Here is an 18,299-nt window from a genome sequence, read left to right on the forward strand (position 1 = left end):
TTGGAAAATTAAATTTCATAGAATCACTGAATGTTAGAAATGGAATAAATTCTAGATCTAAATTCCATTTAATCAACACCCCCTTCATTTTATAGGTAAAGGAATTGAAGTGTAGAAAAAGAAAGTGAATTGACTAGTCTCATAATTTGTAAAACTTGGCAAAACTTGGACTTAAAAACAGGCTACTTGGATGGAGAACTACTTTTTGGTTCACAATAGTGGAACCTGTCTTCTTGACACAATTCTTTAATATCTGGTATTAAATTTATTGATTTTATGTGCATACATTCTCTCTAGATCAAGAGGATCTTAATTTGAGGTTTCTAAATGTTCACTTGCATTGGAATACATGGGACCTTGGAATTTAGCAATCCAATTCAGAAATTGCTAAAAATTACTAAAAATCTAGACTATCAGAAGTGGGTATCATTGGTGAGGGCATCTAGGACAGGACATCATGAAAGTAATTAGCCTCTTGGTTGACCTGTAGTGCTTTCAAGGGTCACTGAAACCCAATCTAGAGTTTGTTGGGAATCTAAGGTCCAAATAATAAGGATGGCAGACTAGACAGAAGCCTTAAAGAGGCATAGAGAGCTGCTGTCAGTGCAAACTGTTCAGAGGAAACTGTTCTGACTTGTGTTTTATGTGTGAAAAATTCCATAAATGCATTTCCCAGTATTTTTTATTCTTTTTTCTTTTTTTGGGGTTGTAGTCATATATTTGGGGTAATAGCATAGAGCAAGGATTAGAGGACTTCCCTTGCATTCAGAAAGAACTAGGTTCAAGTACTGCCTTTGACACATATTCTGTGTAATCATTAACAAATCATTTGACTTCCCATTGCCCCAGACAGTTCTCTACAAATATATAATATAGACAATTTGCTTTGATGGAGGGAGTTTGCACAATAGAAATCACCTATTCTTATGAAATCCCAGGTCTGGACACAAAAAACCCCATATTTTTAAAGCTTCCTTTCTATAACTGTTAGGATATTCAGATTATTCTCTGTATTACATTTCAATGTGTATTCCTGTTAATAAATAAACTGTCTCCCATCAGGTCTTTAATTTTTTTTTTAACTTTTTCTTTTTTTACTATTCTAAAAGTTTGTGAATAGAGTCTATAACTGAGTTCTTGCAATTCTGCATTTTGACACTTTTTTTTTGAAACTTACATTTTATGTAGGTAACCTAAACCCCATGATTTTTTTAACCTAACCCTAGGTCCCAAACAAAACTGAGTTCCCTGGCTTCCAACATGAGAGGCAGATTCAACCCCTCTGACTTCCCTCAAGCTCCCATTATATAGAATTCAACACAACCTGCTTCTAAAATTCAGGGCTATTTTAAGTTCACAATCAAACAAAAAGGTTCACTAATATCCCACAGGTATTTGCATTTAGCCTTTTGGGAAGAAGTTTTGTTTTGTTTTCAAGAACAACCTAATCAATGGTTAAAAAACAATTTTGTACTACCTCCAAAAGGAGAAAAAAAATCTGTTTCACTTTAGCACCCCAAAGAGTTTGTTCTATTCACATCTATTGTCCAACTAATGTTTGATTTGAAATGTCAATATAGGTAGAGGATTTTTGTGTTATTCAGACTTCTGATTTTATCAGTAGCAATTTCCTTTTGAAACTTTCTCTACCAATGTATATCTAACAACTTTTTTTACTTATGGTCTAACAGAGTTTTCTGAGATTCTGGTAAGTGAAGTGATTTGCCTGTAGTCACTCAGCAGGTCTGTGTTATAGGCAGGACCTAGAGACATGTTTACCTGGGTCTAAGACAAGCCCTCTGTCCACAATATCGCATTGCCATATAGTCTAAATACATTCTGAATGAAGAACAAATGTTTTAAAGTTATGGTACTAGATGAGGGTTCCAGAAATCTGAGGACCAGATTAGCATAGGGCCAAGCCATTTCAATATGGTATCTTGTACATGGGGCAGGTAAGTTTAGGTAAGGACAAGGTAGGTGTCTACACCAAAAAAGGGTGCTGTGCTGCAGTGGTGGCCAGGAAAAAATGTTGCACTTGAAGAAGGAAAAGATAGCAAGGAAGGTACAAAGAAGAATAAAAGGGTTAACACTCTAGGTTGTATGACAAAATGACTGCTTCCTTCTCACAGCCTATGTGGTAGGATAATATTGGGTCACAGAAAGTGGGATGATTTCAGTGGGAAACAGTGGGGCAAGAACCCTGATTCTGATCCTTTCATAATTCTCCATAATTCTTCATAATTCATAATTGCATTTGTCAGTTCATATAATTGCTCTTCTGAATGCCAAGTCACCAGTTATGAGGGATAAATGAAACTCCAAAGAACTAAGTAGCAAAGTGGTCTCCTTGATATTCACCATGCGTCCTGTTCCATTTTCTATTTCTGTATCTTCTTTTTGTAGCGGAGGGATTTTCCTTTTGCCATTTCCGCTACACTGTGTAGAATGTTTTCTCTCCTCACTTAATGTCTCACATAGTAGTTCCCTTCAATACTCTGCTTAAGAACCACATCCTGAGTGGGATTTCCCCAGTTGTTAGTGCTTTCCACACTCCTTCAAATTATATTATATTTACTTTTAAAAAAATTACATCTTATGTTTACTTATCTGTGTATGTGTCCTACCTCCTTCCCTCAAAGAGAAACCAAGCTCCTTGAAGGAACTGTTTTTGTTTGTTTGTCTAGCAAAATGTCTGGGACGTCATAGGTAAATAAATGATTCTTGAATTAAATTGAAATAGTAAGTTATTTTCTTTGCTTGTTTATAAACACAATCTAATTTACACCATTCACTGAGAGCACATGTGACTTTTTTTTCCTGTCACTGAAACATGAGAACTTGAAAGCTGACAAATACATCTGACATCTACCTTTGAGGCTCCCTGATCCAATGCAAATTTGCTGTGGCCTGATGGAAACCAGGGCAGCTCAGTGAGAGACACTTTAATAACACTTGGTTTGCCAGTTTAAAACTGAAGCCCAAGGTTACAAAAGGAACGAGATTCTGCATCTTTTAATGAAAGATAAAACAGCAATAGAAACATACACAAATTTACAGAGAAGGGACCAACTTTAATACATTTGGAGTAAAAGGTGTTTCTTTTTTAAATATGGTATAAAAATAAATGCAGGAAACATTAACAGAGAATGTACAGACAACAGACAAAGACACAGTTTGTTTTTTTTTTGACTGGAAATACATAAGTGAAATGAAACTTTCTGTGCTAATTTATTGTTCAATAAATGTGATGCCATTTGCGTATTTATTAATATATATTTTTTACAATTCTTCCAGTTTGGGATTTACTGTATTTTTTAAAATAAACTGTGTGTCTAGTAGAGGCTTTCAAAAAAAAGTTTTCACTGTACTTGAACTTGCAGAAAAGTAATAGACAGATCCAGCTTGATATGAAGGAGGAAGTGAACAGACAAGATTTGAAATGGAAGCAGTGAGAAGGGATAGAGTCCCTCGGAGTCTGTAATGCTTTAGTGTACACAAAAGAGAACAAATCCAGTCCTTTGCTCATGCAACATCTTGGTCTAATGTCCTCTGATCCAGGGAATTAGTGAGCTACAAAGTGTGTATAATGATTCGAGGCTGGGTCCATGCTACAAGTAGATCCTTTTTAATAGGACTGAACTAGACTGGTTAACCTCTTTGATGTGAGCGATTTCCCCTGAGGAAAAGATAAGAACACAAACAAAGAAACAGAAAACAGAGGCATGATCACTGAAAACCTGCTCAACAGAAGCCCTCTGGTGTTGGATGTGACATTGTGAAATCATAGGCAATCAATCCAGTACCGGGGTTGAGACAGAGCCCCTAAGGTACACCTTTGTTTAAATTTTTAGCCACTGGACAAAATTTACCCTCCCTCTCTCCCCCTTCCCCATCCCACCAATTGCAAACAGACTGATGGTTTCACAGCACAGATTAGCAAATCATAAACATGTCCATAAACATTCCATTTATGCATAGCAATGATTCAACACCTAAGCCTGATTTTGTCATACCTACTAGATAAAACAATCTAAGATGCAACATGTCTGAGATGTGACATTTTTCAGAAGGCTACTCTGTCTTAGGAACCAAGGGATGATGACATGAAAATATTTTTGTTTTTTCCAGGCAACTAAACAAGAATTTGTCTAAATCTGTGTTGGTTGAGACTAATGGGTTTAGTATCTGAAAAAAGTAGGACTGAATTTACTGATTTTAAGTGACAGAAACTGTGAGTTAAGGCTGTGACTATTCCATAAAATGAAGGAATTAACTATTCTACTTTTGGGGAATCTCATAAATTTCTGATCATATAAGTCTTCATCACTGGAAAGAACAAGAGTGCCTGCCTATGATGAGAATTTTACACCCTCCAGTGATATTTTTTGTTAATTTTTCAGTATCAGATATGCAGTCTGCAGGCTGGTCATTTTTTAAAACCTCATATTACAAAACATTAATATAAAACAGAAAGTCCTCTAGTATACTCAGATACTTAAATAATTTATGTGATGGAATTTTTGTCTCCTGTAAGGTAGAACTGAGGTTGAAGGCCAAAGCACTGAGAGAAATATTGCATTCTAATCACATAAACAAATTGAGATAGAACTCTTGTCCTCACAATATGATGAGGGAGAGCTGACAGAGGAAGAATTATCACTCAAAGGGCATTATTTTTAGAAGTGAAAACATTTGAGCAAAGTATAAGAACATTCAAGTCAGGCAGTGCCAACAAATATGCCTAACAACAATAACAACCACAACATGCCTGTATAAGGATTAATTCAATCTCTTTTGGTATTTTCATAGCAGTCAGTACCAATGAGTAATAGATTTTGGGAGCTCAAATTAATTTTCAGTATGAGAGATGGAAAAAGCCAAAGTATGATAAAAGAAGTTCTACCCTAATATGAGATTTTTTAATCATTATGTGAAATAAGGTAAAGGAAAAAAGGAAAAAGAGTTGGAACAACGGGCAACTTGCAAGGCATATGGCCTCAGTTGATAAAGGAAGTAGACTCTTCCCATCATAGGTGCAGTACTTCTTCAAGGTACTGAGACCCCCAAAGCTTTCTGCATCTGACTGTAGTAGAAGGTTGCTGCTGTTGAGGATGGCAAAAATCAACCTGCTTTTTTTTTTTCTAAATCCAGGCACTCAAACAATAACATAATGCTGGAAGGAATTAAAACAAAAAAAAAAAACCAAAAATGAAAGCACTTTCCTGCTTCTAGGCTGGAGTTTACCTTTGATAATTTTACAGAGTAATACCAACTACTAGAAGGCTCAGTGATTTTTGCAAGTGTTAACCTTCTAGAATTTAGGAAATGCATCCTTTAAAAAGTGGCCTAAGGAACATAGAGGTTAAATGACTTGCCCTGGGTCACACATCTAGTAAGAGTAAGAGGCAAGATCTGAACCCAAGTTTTCCTGACTTGACTCAATAAACTGAGGACCTTCTTTAAGTTCTTTTGATGTTGCATAGATACCAATGGATCATGTAGGCTGATAGCCCAGTAAATACATTTAAAAAAATTGATTCAGCATGGAAACCTGAGGATGCATATAGGTTCATTAAAAAACAAACAAACATGAAGTTAGAATGTGAAAGAACTGATGAACAAGCAAGTTACATATGCTTGCTGTTTTAATCATAGGATTTCCTGAGACAAATGAATGACATTCTATGGACCTGAGAGTACAAATGCTCTTTTAATATAAAAAGAAATATCTTAATCTCAGTCAGATCCACTCTTTTGAAAACTCTGTCTCCATATATCTTAGATATCATAAAAAGCTAAATCCTGTTTTGGGGGAGAAAGGGAAGGAAGGGAGGAAATATTTATTAAGTTTTTTTGGTATGTGCTTGCCACTATTCTAAGCACTTTATAAATATTATTTTCTTTGTTCCTCACAACAACCCTGAGAGATAGGTGCTATTTTTATCCTCATTTTACAGTTGAGGAAACTGAGGCAGATAACAGTTTAGTGACTTATCTAGGGTCACACAGCTAGTAAATGATTAGGATCAAATTTGAACTTAGGTATTCCTGACTCCATGTCCATCAGTTATCTACTGAGCCACCTAACTGCCTCAAGGAAGAAGAAATATATGGATGGTCACTCAAATAGACAGAAATGTGAGCTCTGTGCATTTTAGGCTACTTATTTTTTTGAAAAACTCAAATGACTATGTGTGTGTGGGAGGCAAATCAGGTTTAGTTAGTTGTAGGTCCAAGAGAAACTATTTGAATTTCAATAACTTGGTAACAGTCATTTGTCAGCAAGGTTTCTTGGAAACTGTATACATTTAGCTACTGCCAATAATCTTTTCACAATTTTGCCAAGTTGAAGAATGAGGGGAATTTTTATAGCTAAATTCCAAATTCCTGAGTCCAAGAGCTAACAGGAAAAGTCAATGACTCTCACTAATAGCGGTTTTAACCAAGTGCCTCTTAAAGCAAACTTCTTATAAAAAACACAGATGTTTAGCCAAATGCTTAGGCATATAATGTATGATTTATACTTATTCTTTCCTAATACTGAAAGCTAATAGACTTTAATGGAAGTAGAAACCTTCAGAGACAGAGAAAAATAGATATGGAACAAAAGGAAACTCAAAACGATAATAGAAAAAAATCAAGCGCCTGTCCTCCACAATCGATCCAGGAAAGTTACACAATGACTGATGAATGGATCATGTATTTGAAAAAGCAGCACAGAACTAATTTAAGGACAAACAAACCTCAGGCTGTAACCTGGCATCTGACTGAACATAAAACATCATTACAACCTATAAGACAATCAGATAAAGACATACAAGCAAAGTCCTCCAGACCCTCAGTGAATAAAGGCACCACTATCATCCCCTGAATGCAGCAAAGAATGCATGCTATTATTTAGTAGAGCTCTCAGCATTCAGATTTTTCTGAACACCTTGCTAAAGGCATTCCTTCTACCTCGTTAAAGAATCAATTGCCTGCTAAAATAACCAATTCACCAGCAGGTAGCTTAGATGGAAATCTAAGCTTTGGGAAAATACCAACAAGATGATGATGATGGAGGATTATATTGAATCAGATTTTGAGCTATAACCTCAATGAGGAAAAGAAACATTAGAGTCCCTTCTTTCCTGAAGCATTAAATGGGCTCTGCAGGAAGAAGTCAGCATTTAGGTAATTAGTTAGCCCCATTTGTTGGCTTGTTTAGCTAAATTAATAAGTAAGAGTGTTGCTCAGACTAGGAGAGATAAGCAGAATGAAAGAGATGTTAAGACATGAAAATAGAGGCACTTAAGGGAATTTGTTAAGAAAGCAGTATAGTGTAGGGTAAAGAAACATGATTTGGAGTTAAGAGCCCTAGATTTGAAAACTGGCTCTCCTGCTTACTACCTGTGGACTTTGGGCAAAGTTACTTCCCACCTCTAGGACCTATTAGTAGACTCTAAAAATTTTTGAGGGTAGAGGCAATTTTGGTTTAGTCTTTTTCTGCATTATGGCTAACATTGTGCCCGGTACATAGTAGGTACTTAATAAATGCTAATTGAATTGAATTAAAAATTCCTTTGATCCAGTTTCCTCATCTATAAAAACAAAGGTGTTAAATTAGAGGACTTCTTAAGGTCCCTTTCAGCTTTAAATCCTATAAATGTAGGTATTCAGATTTTTTTTTGAAGTCTTTAGCCATCGCCCAATAATTGTAACTATCTGTGCAACTTGCCGAAAGTGTCTTTTAGCTAGTATTTTTTAAAAAATATCGCTCTCTAACTTTCCCTACAGAATGCTGTAGTCTAGGAAGCTGGCTCAGAATGGCCTGTTAGCTCCAGACTAGACATAGCAACCAAGAGGTCCCACAACTTTTCTTGGTTTTGTCTGAGAGTTGTTCTAGGTTTCTTCTTTAGTCACTTAATTACATGTTTTTTTGTCACATTGCCATAATATGTTTAAAAAGCACTGGGTATAGGGTCAAACAAAAATCCCAAAGACTGTAACCATTAAGGAAATGGTTCTGGTCTGGTGATGGAAATCCCCATTGTCTCACCCATCAAAACTCTTCTTTGGTCTTCAGGCTGTCTGAAATATATCCCTGTTCTAGCCATTATTTTCCACTACCCCACAATAGAATTTCATAGCTTAGCGGGTAGAGTGATGGTCTTGAAGTTATTGAGACCTGAATTTGCAACCTGCCTTTGACCTTAGCTTTATGACCTTGGGCAAATCAATGTCTCTGGGCCTCAGTTTTCTCATCTCTAAAACAGAGTTTGGGACTCTAGTGCCTGATAGGTTGTGGGGAGAAAGAAGGAGGCAACAGTACTGGAGGTACTGAGCAATCAGTCAAGAAAGAGACCCAGGCATGGATGGACATGAAACTGTGACATTTTCCAAGTTGATACATTATTCAAAGAATGGCATTACGCTCTGTGCTGTAATCACAAAGATAGATATGGTAGGTAATTTTTTTTTTCACTATCAATGGAAAGTCAATGAAATAAAAATCTTCATTTATTCATTTGGATTTCTAAGCCTGGATTTCCAAAAGTCAGACTTTACCAGAAAAATAATTAACAGTTGAATCATTTTTTACTCCCAAGAAAGAAGCCAATGTAATTTGGAGATTTTTAGTTTCCAGGAATTACTATGGGCCTCATTTGTTCTCTTGTTCTTTGTTGAAAAATTACAAGCACAATCTAATCTGTTTATTATTTTTGGCAAGTTTTGAGGATATTTAGCCATTGGCTCAAAACAAAAAAGGGGAGAGGCCAAAATGGATGACATGAACAAGACAAACTGAACTTAGCATAATAATCTATGGGGCCTGCCAAACTTTTAAAGAAATGGCTTTGGGAGTGCATATACATATATCAATTTCTCTATGGTTATGGTTTACCTATTTTCAAAACATGACTCAAAGTACTAATTCAAAACTAAGCATAAATGATATAGCAAAATGTGTCACCAGATTTACAGAGTTCCCTTTTAAAAAAGAAAGGGTTTTGTGTATCATAAAAATAATACTGATTAACATGTGATATCACAGGCATGGGGGCTTGGAAAAGGTAGCTGACAGTAAGAAAGGTGACATAGGAATTCCTAACAAACATCCTGAAACAACCAGCACAACTGAGCATATGAAGACGTTTAGAATGGAAATCAAATTGGTACAGGGGAGTAATGCTAAAATCGAGGAAGTCAGGAATACCTGAGTTCAAATTCAGCATCAGATACTTATGAGCTATTTGATGCTGGGCAAGTCACTTAATCTTTGTCTGCCTCAGTTTCATCAGCTGTAAGAGGGGGATAATAGTACCTACCTTACAAGGTTGCTGTGAGGATTGAATGAGACAGTATATGTAAAGTGCTTAACAGAGTACCTGGCACATACTGAGCACTTAATAAATGCTTATTCCCTCCCCTTTCCCAAATCCCCATCCACGTAAAATGTTATTAATAATAACTTAGTGTCTGTTACAAACAATAATCGAAAAGAGCATGAACATTCTTAGACCAATGAGGAAAATGTAAAGGGCATAAACTAAAATGTTCAATTTATTTTAGTCCCACTTTCTAAATTGTGGGCAATTAGTTAATTTTCACTGTGAAAAGGAAGAGAACTATAGGATAATAGCTTTAAGAAATGGCAGGGTCTAGTGAAGGGTGGTTTTTTGTTTTGTTTGTTTCTTTTAAGTTATATGAGATGTGAGCATATTTGTAAGCGAAAGTGAAGGACATATTTTCAACAGAAAATTAAGAGAGAGAGTGATCAAAGGGAGAAAATTTCTAGAAGAGGCAGGATGAAATGGGACCAAAGGTACAAACAAAAGCATTGCTAATGAAAAGGAAAAAGCAGCCTTTTCTTTTGAGAAGTAAAGGAAGAAAGAATGGGGATGACATGGAAAATTCTGTAGTCACTAACAAGATATTTGAATGTTTAATTATCACTTTTGTTGAGCTATCTCACATTAAGAATGTACATGGCCTTAGCAACAGCCAAAATAAAGTTGTGACCAATGCTGGAACAAATAAGGCAAATTGTGATAATATGACATTACGAATGACTTGCTATGAATTTAAAAAATGACATTTTTCAGCTTCATTTTTGATGCCATTGTGTGTTGAATTGAAAAACTCTGTGATAGTATTCTTTGTGAAAGAGTGATGTGAACTATAACGTGGTTCTGAGCATGTCTTCCAAGCCAGGCACCCTGAAATAGTTCACCCTGAAGTGGTGGTAGTAATAGAACTTCCTGGTACAAACCTATAGTCCCATCCTCCCACCCCTATCCTAGCTTCCCTTTGACTTCTCAGCCAAAAACTTCTTTCCCTGCACACCATTCCCCTATAGATGTTTTCTCCTCTGCTTAGAAGGTAAGCTCCTTGAGGGCAGGGACTGTTTCATTTTTGTCTTTTTGTCCCCGCTTTCTAACACAGTGGCTGATGCATAGTAGGAGCTTAATATGTATTTTTTCATTCATTGCTAGCTGTGCTTCATAATGCTTCTTGAAAAGTGCTACTGTTATTCTGCAACTAGTACTGGTGGCAGTGATGGGCAAATATCCCAAAGTACACCCAGAACCTATGCTAAATTCTTCATGGAACATCCCAAGGCTGTTGTTGATCCAATGAGGCTACAGTGCCAGTAACATATACTGACGCTGTTCAGTCGATAGAATTCATAAGGCAAGTAAAGATCAAGCTACATCGAAAAATATGATCTATTGGCTAAGCAAAATTAAACTGTGTATCCACATATGCCAAACACTGGCCATTTGATGACATCCCGTAGGAAATAAGGCATTGTGTTTTCAAATAAGTTATCACCACACCAGTGTCAATTAAACAAAGATGACTGTCAGTGTAAGTCTGCCAATAAAATGATTGATTAGATGGTTTTGAAATCTCTAGCAAAAGAAAGAGAAATAGAAAAAGATCAATTTTAATCAGTCTCTCAGTACATATGTATCCTTCTATCTGGGTTTGCCTGTGTTAACTTATAGTGAGGAAGCCAATAACCACCTTGAAATTTATTTTCCCTTTAGTTTCTTTGGTGTCATAACTAATGCAGCTCACCTATAATCATACCTTCTTCTCCTAGGCAATAAATCCCATGACATTTAATTAGAAAACAGAGGACACTAAGTGCCCCTTAGGGCCTCCACATTGTAGATACATAGCTTGCATCAATCACTTCCCTCTCAGTTTTTCATCTGATCACATTTTTCCTGATCCTTTGTTATATTGGTAAATATGCAACACTCCATGGGCATACCTTTTGATATATCTTCATCAGTATCAGCAGTATAAAATGACCAGTGATATTTTTTTAGGACACTAAACTTAGTCTTTCCTTTCCTGGTGTGAGAACAGATGTTAAAGGAAATTTTTAGCTGCTTTAGCTTTATCATCATAGGTAATTAAGCCTGTATTATAGTGTCATAAATTCTGAGCCAGTAGAAGCCTTTAGAGGCCATCAACTCCAATCCCCTCCTTTTACTGATGAGAAAACTGAGGCATGAAGAGGTTAAATGACTTGACCAGGATCACACAGCTAGTTGGTAGATGAGGCCAGATTTTAACCTAGGTCTTTCTGATTCCAAGTTCATGATCTGTCCCTTGGTATATGAAATATTGAATAAAATGAAAAGTATTTAACAAAGAAATTTCAAGATTTCTTTCTTTCCTGATTTTCTAGGTGCATACAATAGATACTGATCTTGCTGGAATGATTAGCACCAATCAAGCCTAGAGGAGATTGCTTTTTTTTTAGATAAACTAATGGGATTCCACAGTCTCTAGCCATAATCTAAGTTCTTTTTAATTAGGGCTCACAGTAACTTGGGGAGGAGGTGTTATTATTATCCTATTTTACAAATGAGGAAACTGAGTCAGAGGCTGAGTAACTTGCCTTGGGTCACACTCTACATCGTACTGCCTACCTGTCTAAAGATGTATACTAAATAAATACATGATCTACGTAAATATATATCATATGTACAAAGTAATGCTGAGAGGGAAATCAATAGGAGCTTAGGTAGATTAGTAAAGAATTCATATGATGGTGTTTGAGCTGAGTCTTGATGGCAAGAAAGGATTCCAATAGACTGAGGTGAAGAGAGAATTCATCCCAAGCCAACGAGACAACCGAGCAAAGTCATGCACTGGGAGATGAAGTGTGGGGTATGAGAAATAACAAGAGTAGCAGCTTGGCTGCACTGTATAGTGAGTAATGTTTTTTGAGGCTGGGAAGATAATTTGAGGCCAGCTTGTGATGGGTCTTAAATACCAAACAAAGGAGTTTATATTTTATTTTAGTGGCAGTAGGGGCCTAAGGAATGAATGAAGGAATGAAAAACATTTATCACAGGCTTGATAAGTGTCAAGTACTATACTAATCGTGGGGGATACAAATGGATAAACCAGGAAGATGCTTCTCTCAGGAAACATACATTATAATGGAGGAGACAATATTTATAAGTGAATAGTAGCCAGCAAAAGGAGTTATGGTGTGAGGCAATGATAGCATTGTTGATTTTCATTACAGGAATACAAGCTGGTTTGTCCTGATATAGAAAAATCACTTTGGTTCTTCAATGTGCAGGGTGGATTGGAGAAGAAAGAGACAAAGTAGTTAACTATAAAAGGAAGGGAAAGCAATTGCAATAGTTGGTGGAGTGAAGAGGGATACATTAGTATACAAACTTACTCCAAATGACAGTCTCTCAAGAAATAAGGAAATGCACTATATCTTTCTTCCATTGAAGATGTGGGATTCTTTGGGTGTGGTATCTTTGTCAATTGTTTTTGCTTAACTGTTTTTCTTTCTTACAAGGCAATGATCACTGGTGGGGGAAGGGGAATATTATATCCAGAAATGGAAGTAAGGAAGAAAGAAGAGATGGAGGGAAGGAGAGAGGGGAAGAAAAAAAGAAAGAAGGAATTAGGGAGGGAGCAAAGAAAGGAAGGAAAAAAGGAAGAAAACTGTCACTTTTCTTAACTTGGTACTTACCTCCTCTCCCTTTGATTAGTACAGCATATAGTAGGCACTTAATAAAAACTTGTTGAACTAGAATTTGTACATAGAGAAATAGAAATCAAGGCTCAGAATAATATGTGCTCTAGATTGTTTTCAGGAGACAGCTTCTCTGACAAAATAACATATTTATATGACATTTATATTTGTAAGGCTTACAAAGCATATCTGCAAGATGTGAAAACATTAATGTCTTTATTTTTAAAACAAGGAAACTGAAGTTCAAAAGGGTTAAGAGACTTGTTCAACTTGTTCAATGTCATGAGGATAGAAAGAAGCTGGGTGGCTGTAAGGATCAGAAAAAGAGAAATGAGAAATTTTGAAGAGGTAAGGGGTTTTGAGAAAATATAGCAAGTTTTGTTTGGAATAGATTATATTTAAGATGACTTTGGGATATCCTGGTATAGTTTTTGTCCAGGATGTTAGGGCTGGTGCTGGATATATTGATTTGGGAATTGTCTCTAGTCAGTCAGTCAATAAAAATTTCTTAAGCACCTACTGTATGCCAGGCACTGTGCTAAGCAGTTCCCTAAGAGCCAAGGGAAGGAACTCACAGTCTAATAGAAAGAGATTATATTTCTACTAATGGGAGCTATTGAGAGGATGAAACAAAAGAATATATATTGATAGAAAAGTAGAAGGACAGAGCCTTTGTGAATTTCCACACTTCTATTTTTATCATCTACCTTTTTTATTTTCTTTTATAAATAACATTTCATTTTGTGCTTGTTTGTTTGTTTGACTGGACTTGTGATTTAATTAGTCAAGGGTTCTATATTTTCTCTGCAACTTAGTCTTATAAAGTTGTCTGGGGCACTGAAAAACTAACTAACTTGAACCAGGGTGATACACGTAGCATGTTCAGAGAAAAGAATCAGGACTTACACCTAGATCTTCCTGAATCATAGGCCAAATCTCTATCCACTATGCAATGCTAACTGTGCTTTATGTCATAGTATCTCATATCAATATCATATTATCAGGCTTTTAATGAAAAAAATTGCTATATACTATACACATAGTACAGTTATTAACTTTAAAAGCAAATCATGATGAAAGAAGGCAAAAAACAACAGGAAAGGAAAGCAATAGAAAGAGGAGGACTCTTGGAGAGAAGGAATACTGAGTTGATGAAATCAAAAGGAACTTCTGCTGAGACAACTGTTATTATTTTTTTCAATGATTTGTGACATGCATCTTTCACACTGTAGATTTTTCTCCTGGAAATAATTAATTTGTATGTTGTAGGCTGAAGAGTCTTTCTTAAAACCCCAAAAAAGTACTGAATTCTTTAATAACCGGTTGAGGAAAATGGAAAATCGTAGTAGTATTCTCCTCTCATCCTGAAAGTGTCCTGTGTACTTCCATTAGAGCAAAATGTACATAGGAAAGCATTATAGGTTTAACCACATTGACTTGTGGGAAGTATACAATGTACCAAAAATTTCTTTAATCTTCTGAGTAGAAAAGTATTAATTTTCAGCAAGGAAAGACCATTAACATAATAATTGGTTATGTTAATAATCACTTGGTTAATTTAAATAAAATTAACCAACATGTTAGTTGGGGGAGGATGTGAAAGATAATGGTTCCCCTTTTCTTCTGTGTCTGTTTTAATCATTTCTTCCTTCTTAACCTCAAATCCCAACCATCCACTTCTTAATAAGGGCAAACTACTATGAAATATTCCATTCCTCCCCTCATTTGTTACCTATTTTCTTCCAATGTCTAAAATGTAGAGTGACATGGGTAAGAGTGGGTCTGGGCATTGCATATGTGTTGCAGAGGGATGGGGTAGGAACCATTGTGATGCTTTTTTTGTTCCTTTTCTCCTCACCTCAAGATCTATTGTGACTTTCGATTACCCATAGTATGTGTTTTGATCACAGTCTCAAAGACAAAGTTTAAAGGTCATTAGATTAGAAAATGTTTGATATGAAACAGTCTTCTTGGACAACACACAAATCACAGTGCAACATGCCATGGCCACATCATCAAGCAAAAACTTGGGGTTTTTGTTTTAAATAACATTGACTGCTTTGTTTTCAGTCTCTACATCTTCCCCTCAACTTGGAGTACGTTTCCTATTTGTGCCTTACAATCAGATTATGACCTGAGATTAATAAAAATCTAGGCCTGAGTCAAGACTCCTATTGGAAGAGCTTGAAATTTAAATTATGTCAGAGTACAGGTTATACTAGAACATCTCAGGTCTTAGACCTTTTGCTTCTATCAATCATATCTTACATGCTAACAACATACCATTTTAAAGTCTTTTAGGTATTTTGAACACTGGGGACATAGCCAGTAATTCACAAAGGTAACCTGTTCCCACTTCACCCACCTCCAACTCCTATTCTCATCCAAGGTAACTAAAAACAAAAACCATGATCTTTGCTGAAGCTGATCAACCTCCATTTCAACACACACAGAGAGCTCCATTGAACTGGTCATCACAGCAAAAGCCACGACAAGCACACAGCAGCATGGAACTAACTGCACGACTCAACAGACAATGCAGACAAACTTGAGTATAAACCAAGATTGTTCTACCTCTTTTCATAACAGGTTAGTGCTGGCCCTCAGTGTTGGTGTACAGTTTTTATGGCATGGGAAAATAGGGATGTTTCTGCCCTATAAAAATAAATGTGTTGAATGCTTTAGTTTGAGCTTACATCAGGTCAGAAAGATCCAAAAAGAATCCTAAAAACAAGGACATCACCAAAACACGTGGGAGAGAATCGGAAAGTGTTGGCAGGAAAGTCACTGATTTCCTGTGTGCTTTGATGCAACATTTTCCAACATCTTTCTGTGAATAAAGAATAGAGGAATCATAATGATGGGGCATTTTAAGGGCTTGTATCCTGCTACCAAACAGCATTCATATGAAGCTTTTCCATAAGCCATTCAAAAGGTCATTCTTCCCACAAATGACAAATGTGAAAGATATAAGGAAACCAGACTCTTCTCATTTGTCTAAGTCTCAGAAAGACCAATATGAGGGGAAAACAGGATAGAAAAGTGTTCTCTTTAGAAGGGAATTGTAGACATAACTATAAGGAAAAACATAAAGGAGGCCCTCCTAGGTCTTTCCAATATTTGTTTAAAAAAGAAAGAAAAAATTGGTATTCTTCCTTTTTAATGACCTATTTCATGCTTCTTTAAGCATCCAAAGCCAAAACACACTGTCTTCCTTTTGTAGCATCTTGTCCCCACCAGGCAATGGGAGATGGAACAGAAAAGGAAGCTTAGAGGGAAGCATGAAATCCTGAATTTGTGTAACCGTAACACATTCATCTGCTGTGACATCAATAGAGCAAAGGTGAGGGGTGAAGCTGGGAGTGGAAGATACTTCATTGGACTTAGTCATCTTTAATCTGTCAGGATAAAACACTTACCACATATGCGCAAGTTTCTCAAAAGATGTTCTGCGATCCATTGAGTTGCCCAACTTACTTGGGATGTGGGAGGGGTAGATGGGAAGAGGGAAAGAGAGAAAGGCCCATAAAAGAAAGAAAGCAAAAATAAAAAGAAATAAAAGAAAAGGAAAGGAACAGAGCAGAAAAAAAAACGGATGATGAAATGCAAGGCTGCAACATAAATGTCATGTAAGAAATCAAGAGGATACTAGTAGAGAGTCACTAATGAAACACTTTTTATCCATTTTTTTCTGTAACACATAATTTAAAAAGAAGGAGATTTCCTCACATGCATTAAATTGGTGTGATTAAAGTAAAATCAGAATAGCCAAAAATGAAGTCAGTGTCTGATGCTACTACATGGTCATTCTCATGGCCTATGGACTTTTGGACTATGGTTAGCTGCTGTCTAGAAGTGTTCAATACTTTGCCATCAAAACCATCTCCGATGGTCATCTACGGTATTTATGTATGGAATTTGTTCTCAGTTGTACAAGTAACCCTGCTTTAGATGACCTCATAGAAAATATTATCTTCATGGCAGATGGTACAAAAGATTTCAGAATTTCCTCTTTAATATTTAAAAACTGAAAGGTAGTATGATATTCCTAGTCCAATTCATAACCTGGCCTAATTTTTCCATCGATTTAAAGAGAGCTGTTGTCATTAGGACTTTGAGAATGAATATCTGATTTGAATGATTCTAAGATGGTTTAATTCAACTTTGCTCAACATGTATGTGTCTCTCTGCTAGTATGTTTATACTCTTTCAGACATTGTAAACACTTGGGGCATAGTAGTAACTGAACTGGGCAAAAATCTGGCCAAAAATATTTCATAAGAAGGGTTGCTAAATTTGAGGTGATAATAAATGGGGGGAACTTCCCAGTCCATTTTAAGTAATATGATCTGTGCCCAAAGAAATAATGTACCAATTTAATGAAAGAAAGAGCCTTTCAAAGGAAGACATCAAAATAATTATTTTATCTCCCTCTGATAAGCAGCTCTTCATTTTTTCCCTCAAATTATATAGAGGATTCATATAAAATAAAAAATATATATAATAAAATTTGGGATGTATGAATACATGCAGCGAAGGAAAGAAAAGAAAAGGAAAGAAGAAAAAAAAAAGAACTCATTTGACACTGGAAAAATGGAAAAGGCTTTCTTGGCAAGGAGCCTGTCTACCTACCAGACATCTAGCAGCATGGCCCCTGCAGACGAGACTGAACTAATTATTACCAAAAGCTATGGAAATTAAAAAAAAAAGGTAAGAAAGACCAATACCTTTTTCTTTGCCTGTAGCAGCTCCTGGTAGGCACTGGATCGAATGAAACGTGGGTAGGAATCACTTTTCATCAATTTGTAAATGTGCTCCTAAAAGGAAAGAATAGCTTAGATGCTATCTTTATGGATGTTTTAGAAAATCTAAAATGAGGAGAGTAAAGAAGAATAAATACACCACATGTCATCCAGGCACTAGGAGGAAGGATGAGACAGATCTGATGTAGACTAGATATGATAACAATTAAAATAATATCAATGGAAATAATAATGGAGATGATGATGATAAATTCCTTATATTTCTAGTATGTCATAGTATTTTACATATAGCATCTTATCAATGAATTATTTTGTGAAATGGCCCAGGTAGATATGGAGAATGTAAATTTGATTTAGTCATTTCCAGAACAGAATGTAGTGCAAGGTATCTGACATAGCTGTTTTGATACCAATGATTTTGTGACAAATAATTCTGAAGATAAACCTAGTTGTACCATGTGCCAAAATATCAAAGAGAGTTTAAGAAATCATGCAGATCACATGCATCCAATTTGAATAACTCTGGTCCT

The 18,299-nt window shown here is 36.0% G+C and overlaps 1 protein-coding gene across 6 annotated transcripts in view; it reads right to left on the bottom strand.

The window, feature by feature from the left end:
• RGS7 (regulator of G protein signaling 7) overlaps window positions 1–18,299 on the bottom strand; it is a 668,840-nt gene that overhangs the window by 22,165 nt on the left and 628,376 nt on the right. For 4 of the 6 annotated variants that reach the window (XM_078156253.1, XM_020982047.2, XM_078156255.1 and 1 more), the window contains 3 exons: window positions 17,734–17,823; window positions 15,581–15,661; window positions 3,054–3,679 (listed from right to left, as the gene is read on the bottom strand). In XM_078156253.1, coding sequence (XP_078012379.1) covers window positions 15,587–15,661; window positions 17,734–17,823 — 165 coding nt within the window. In that variant the 3' untranslated portion in view covers window positions 3,054–3,679; window positions 15,581–15,586. Of the gene's footprint in view, window positions 1–3,053; window positions 3,680–15,580; window positions 15,662–17,733; window positions 17,824–18,299 lie in introns of those variants that run through there. The other 2 variants (XM_020982049.2, XM_020982050.2) reach the window with 2 other exon arrangements.

The sequence above is a fragment of the Phascolarctos cinereus genome, unplaced genomic scaffold, assembly GCF_003287225.1.
Source record: "Phascolarctos cinereus isolate Bilbo 61053 unplaced genomic scaffold, phaCin_HiC Scaffold_5;HRSCAF=322, whole genome shotgun sequence".
Classification (NCBI taxonomy): Eukaryota; Metazoa; Chordata; class Mammalia; order Diprotodontia; family Phascolarctidae; genus Phascolarctos; species Phascolarctos cinereus.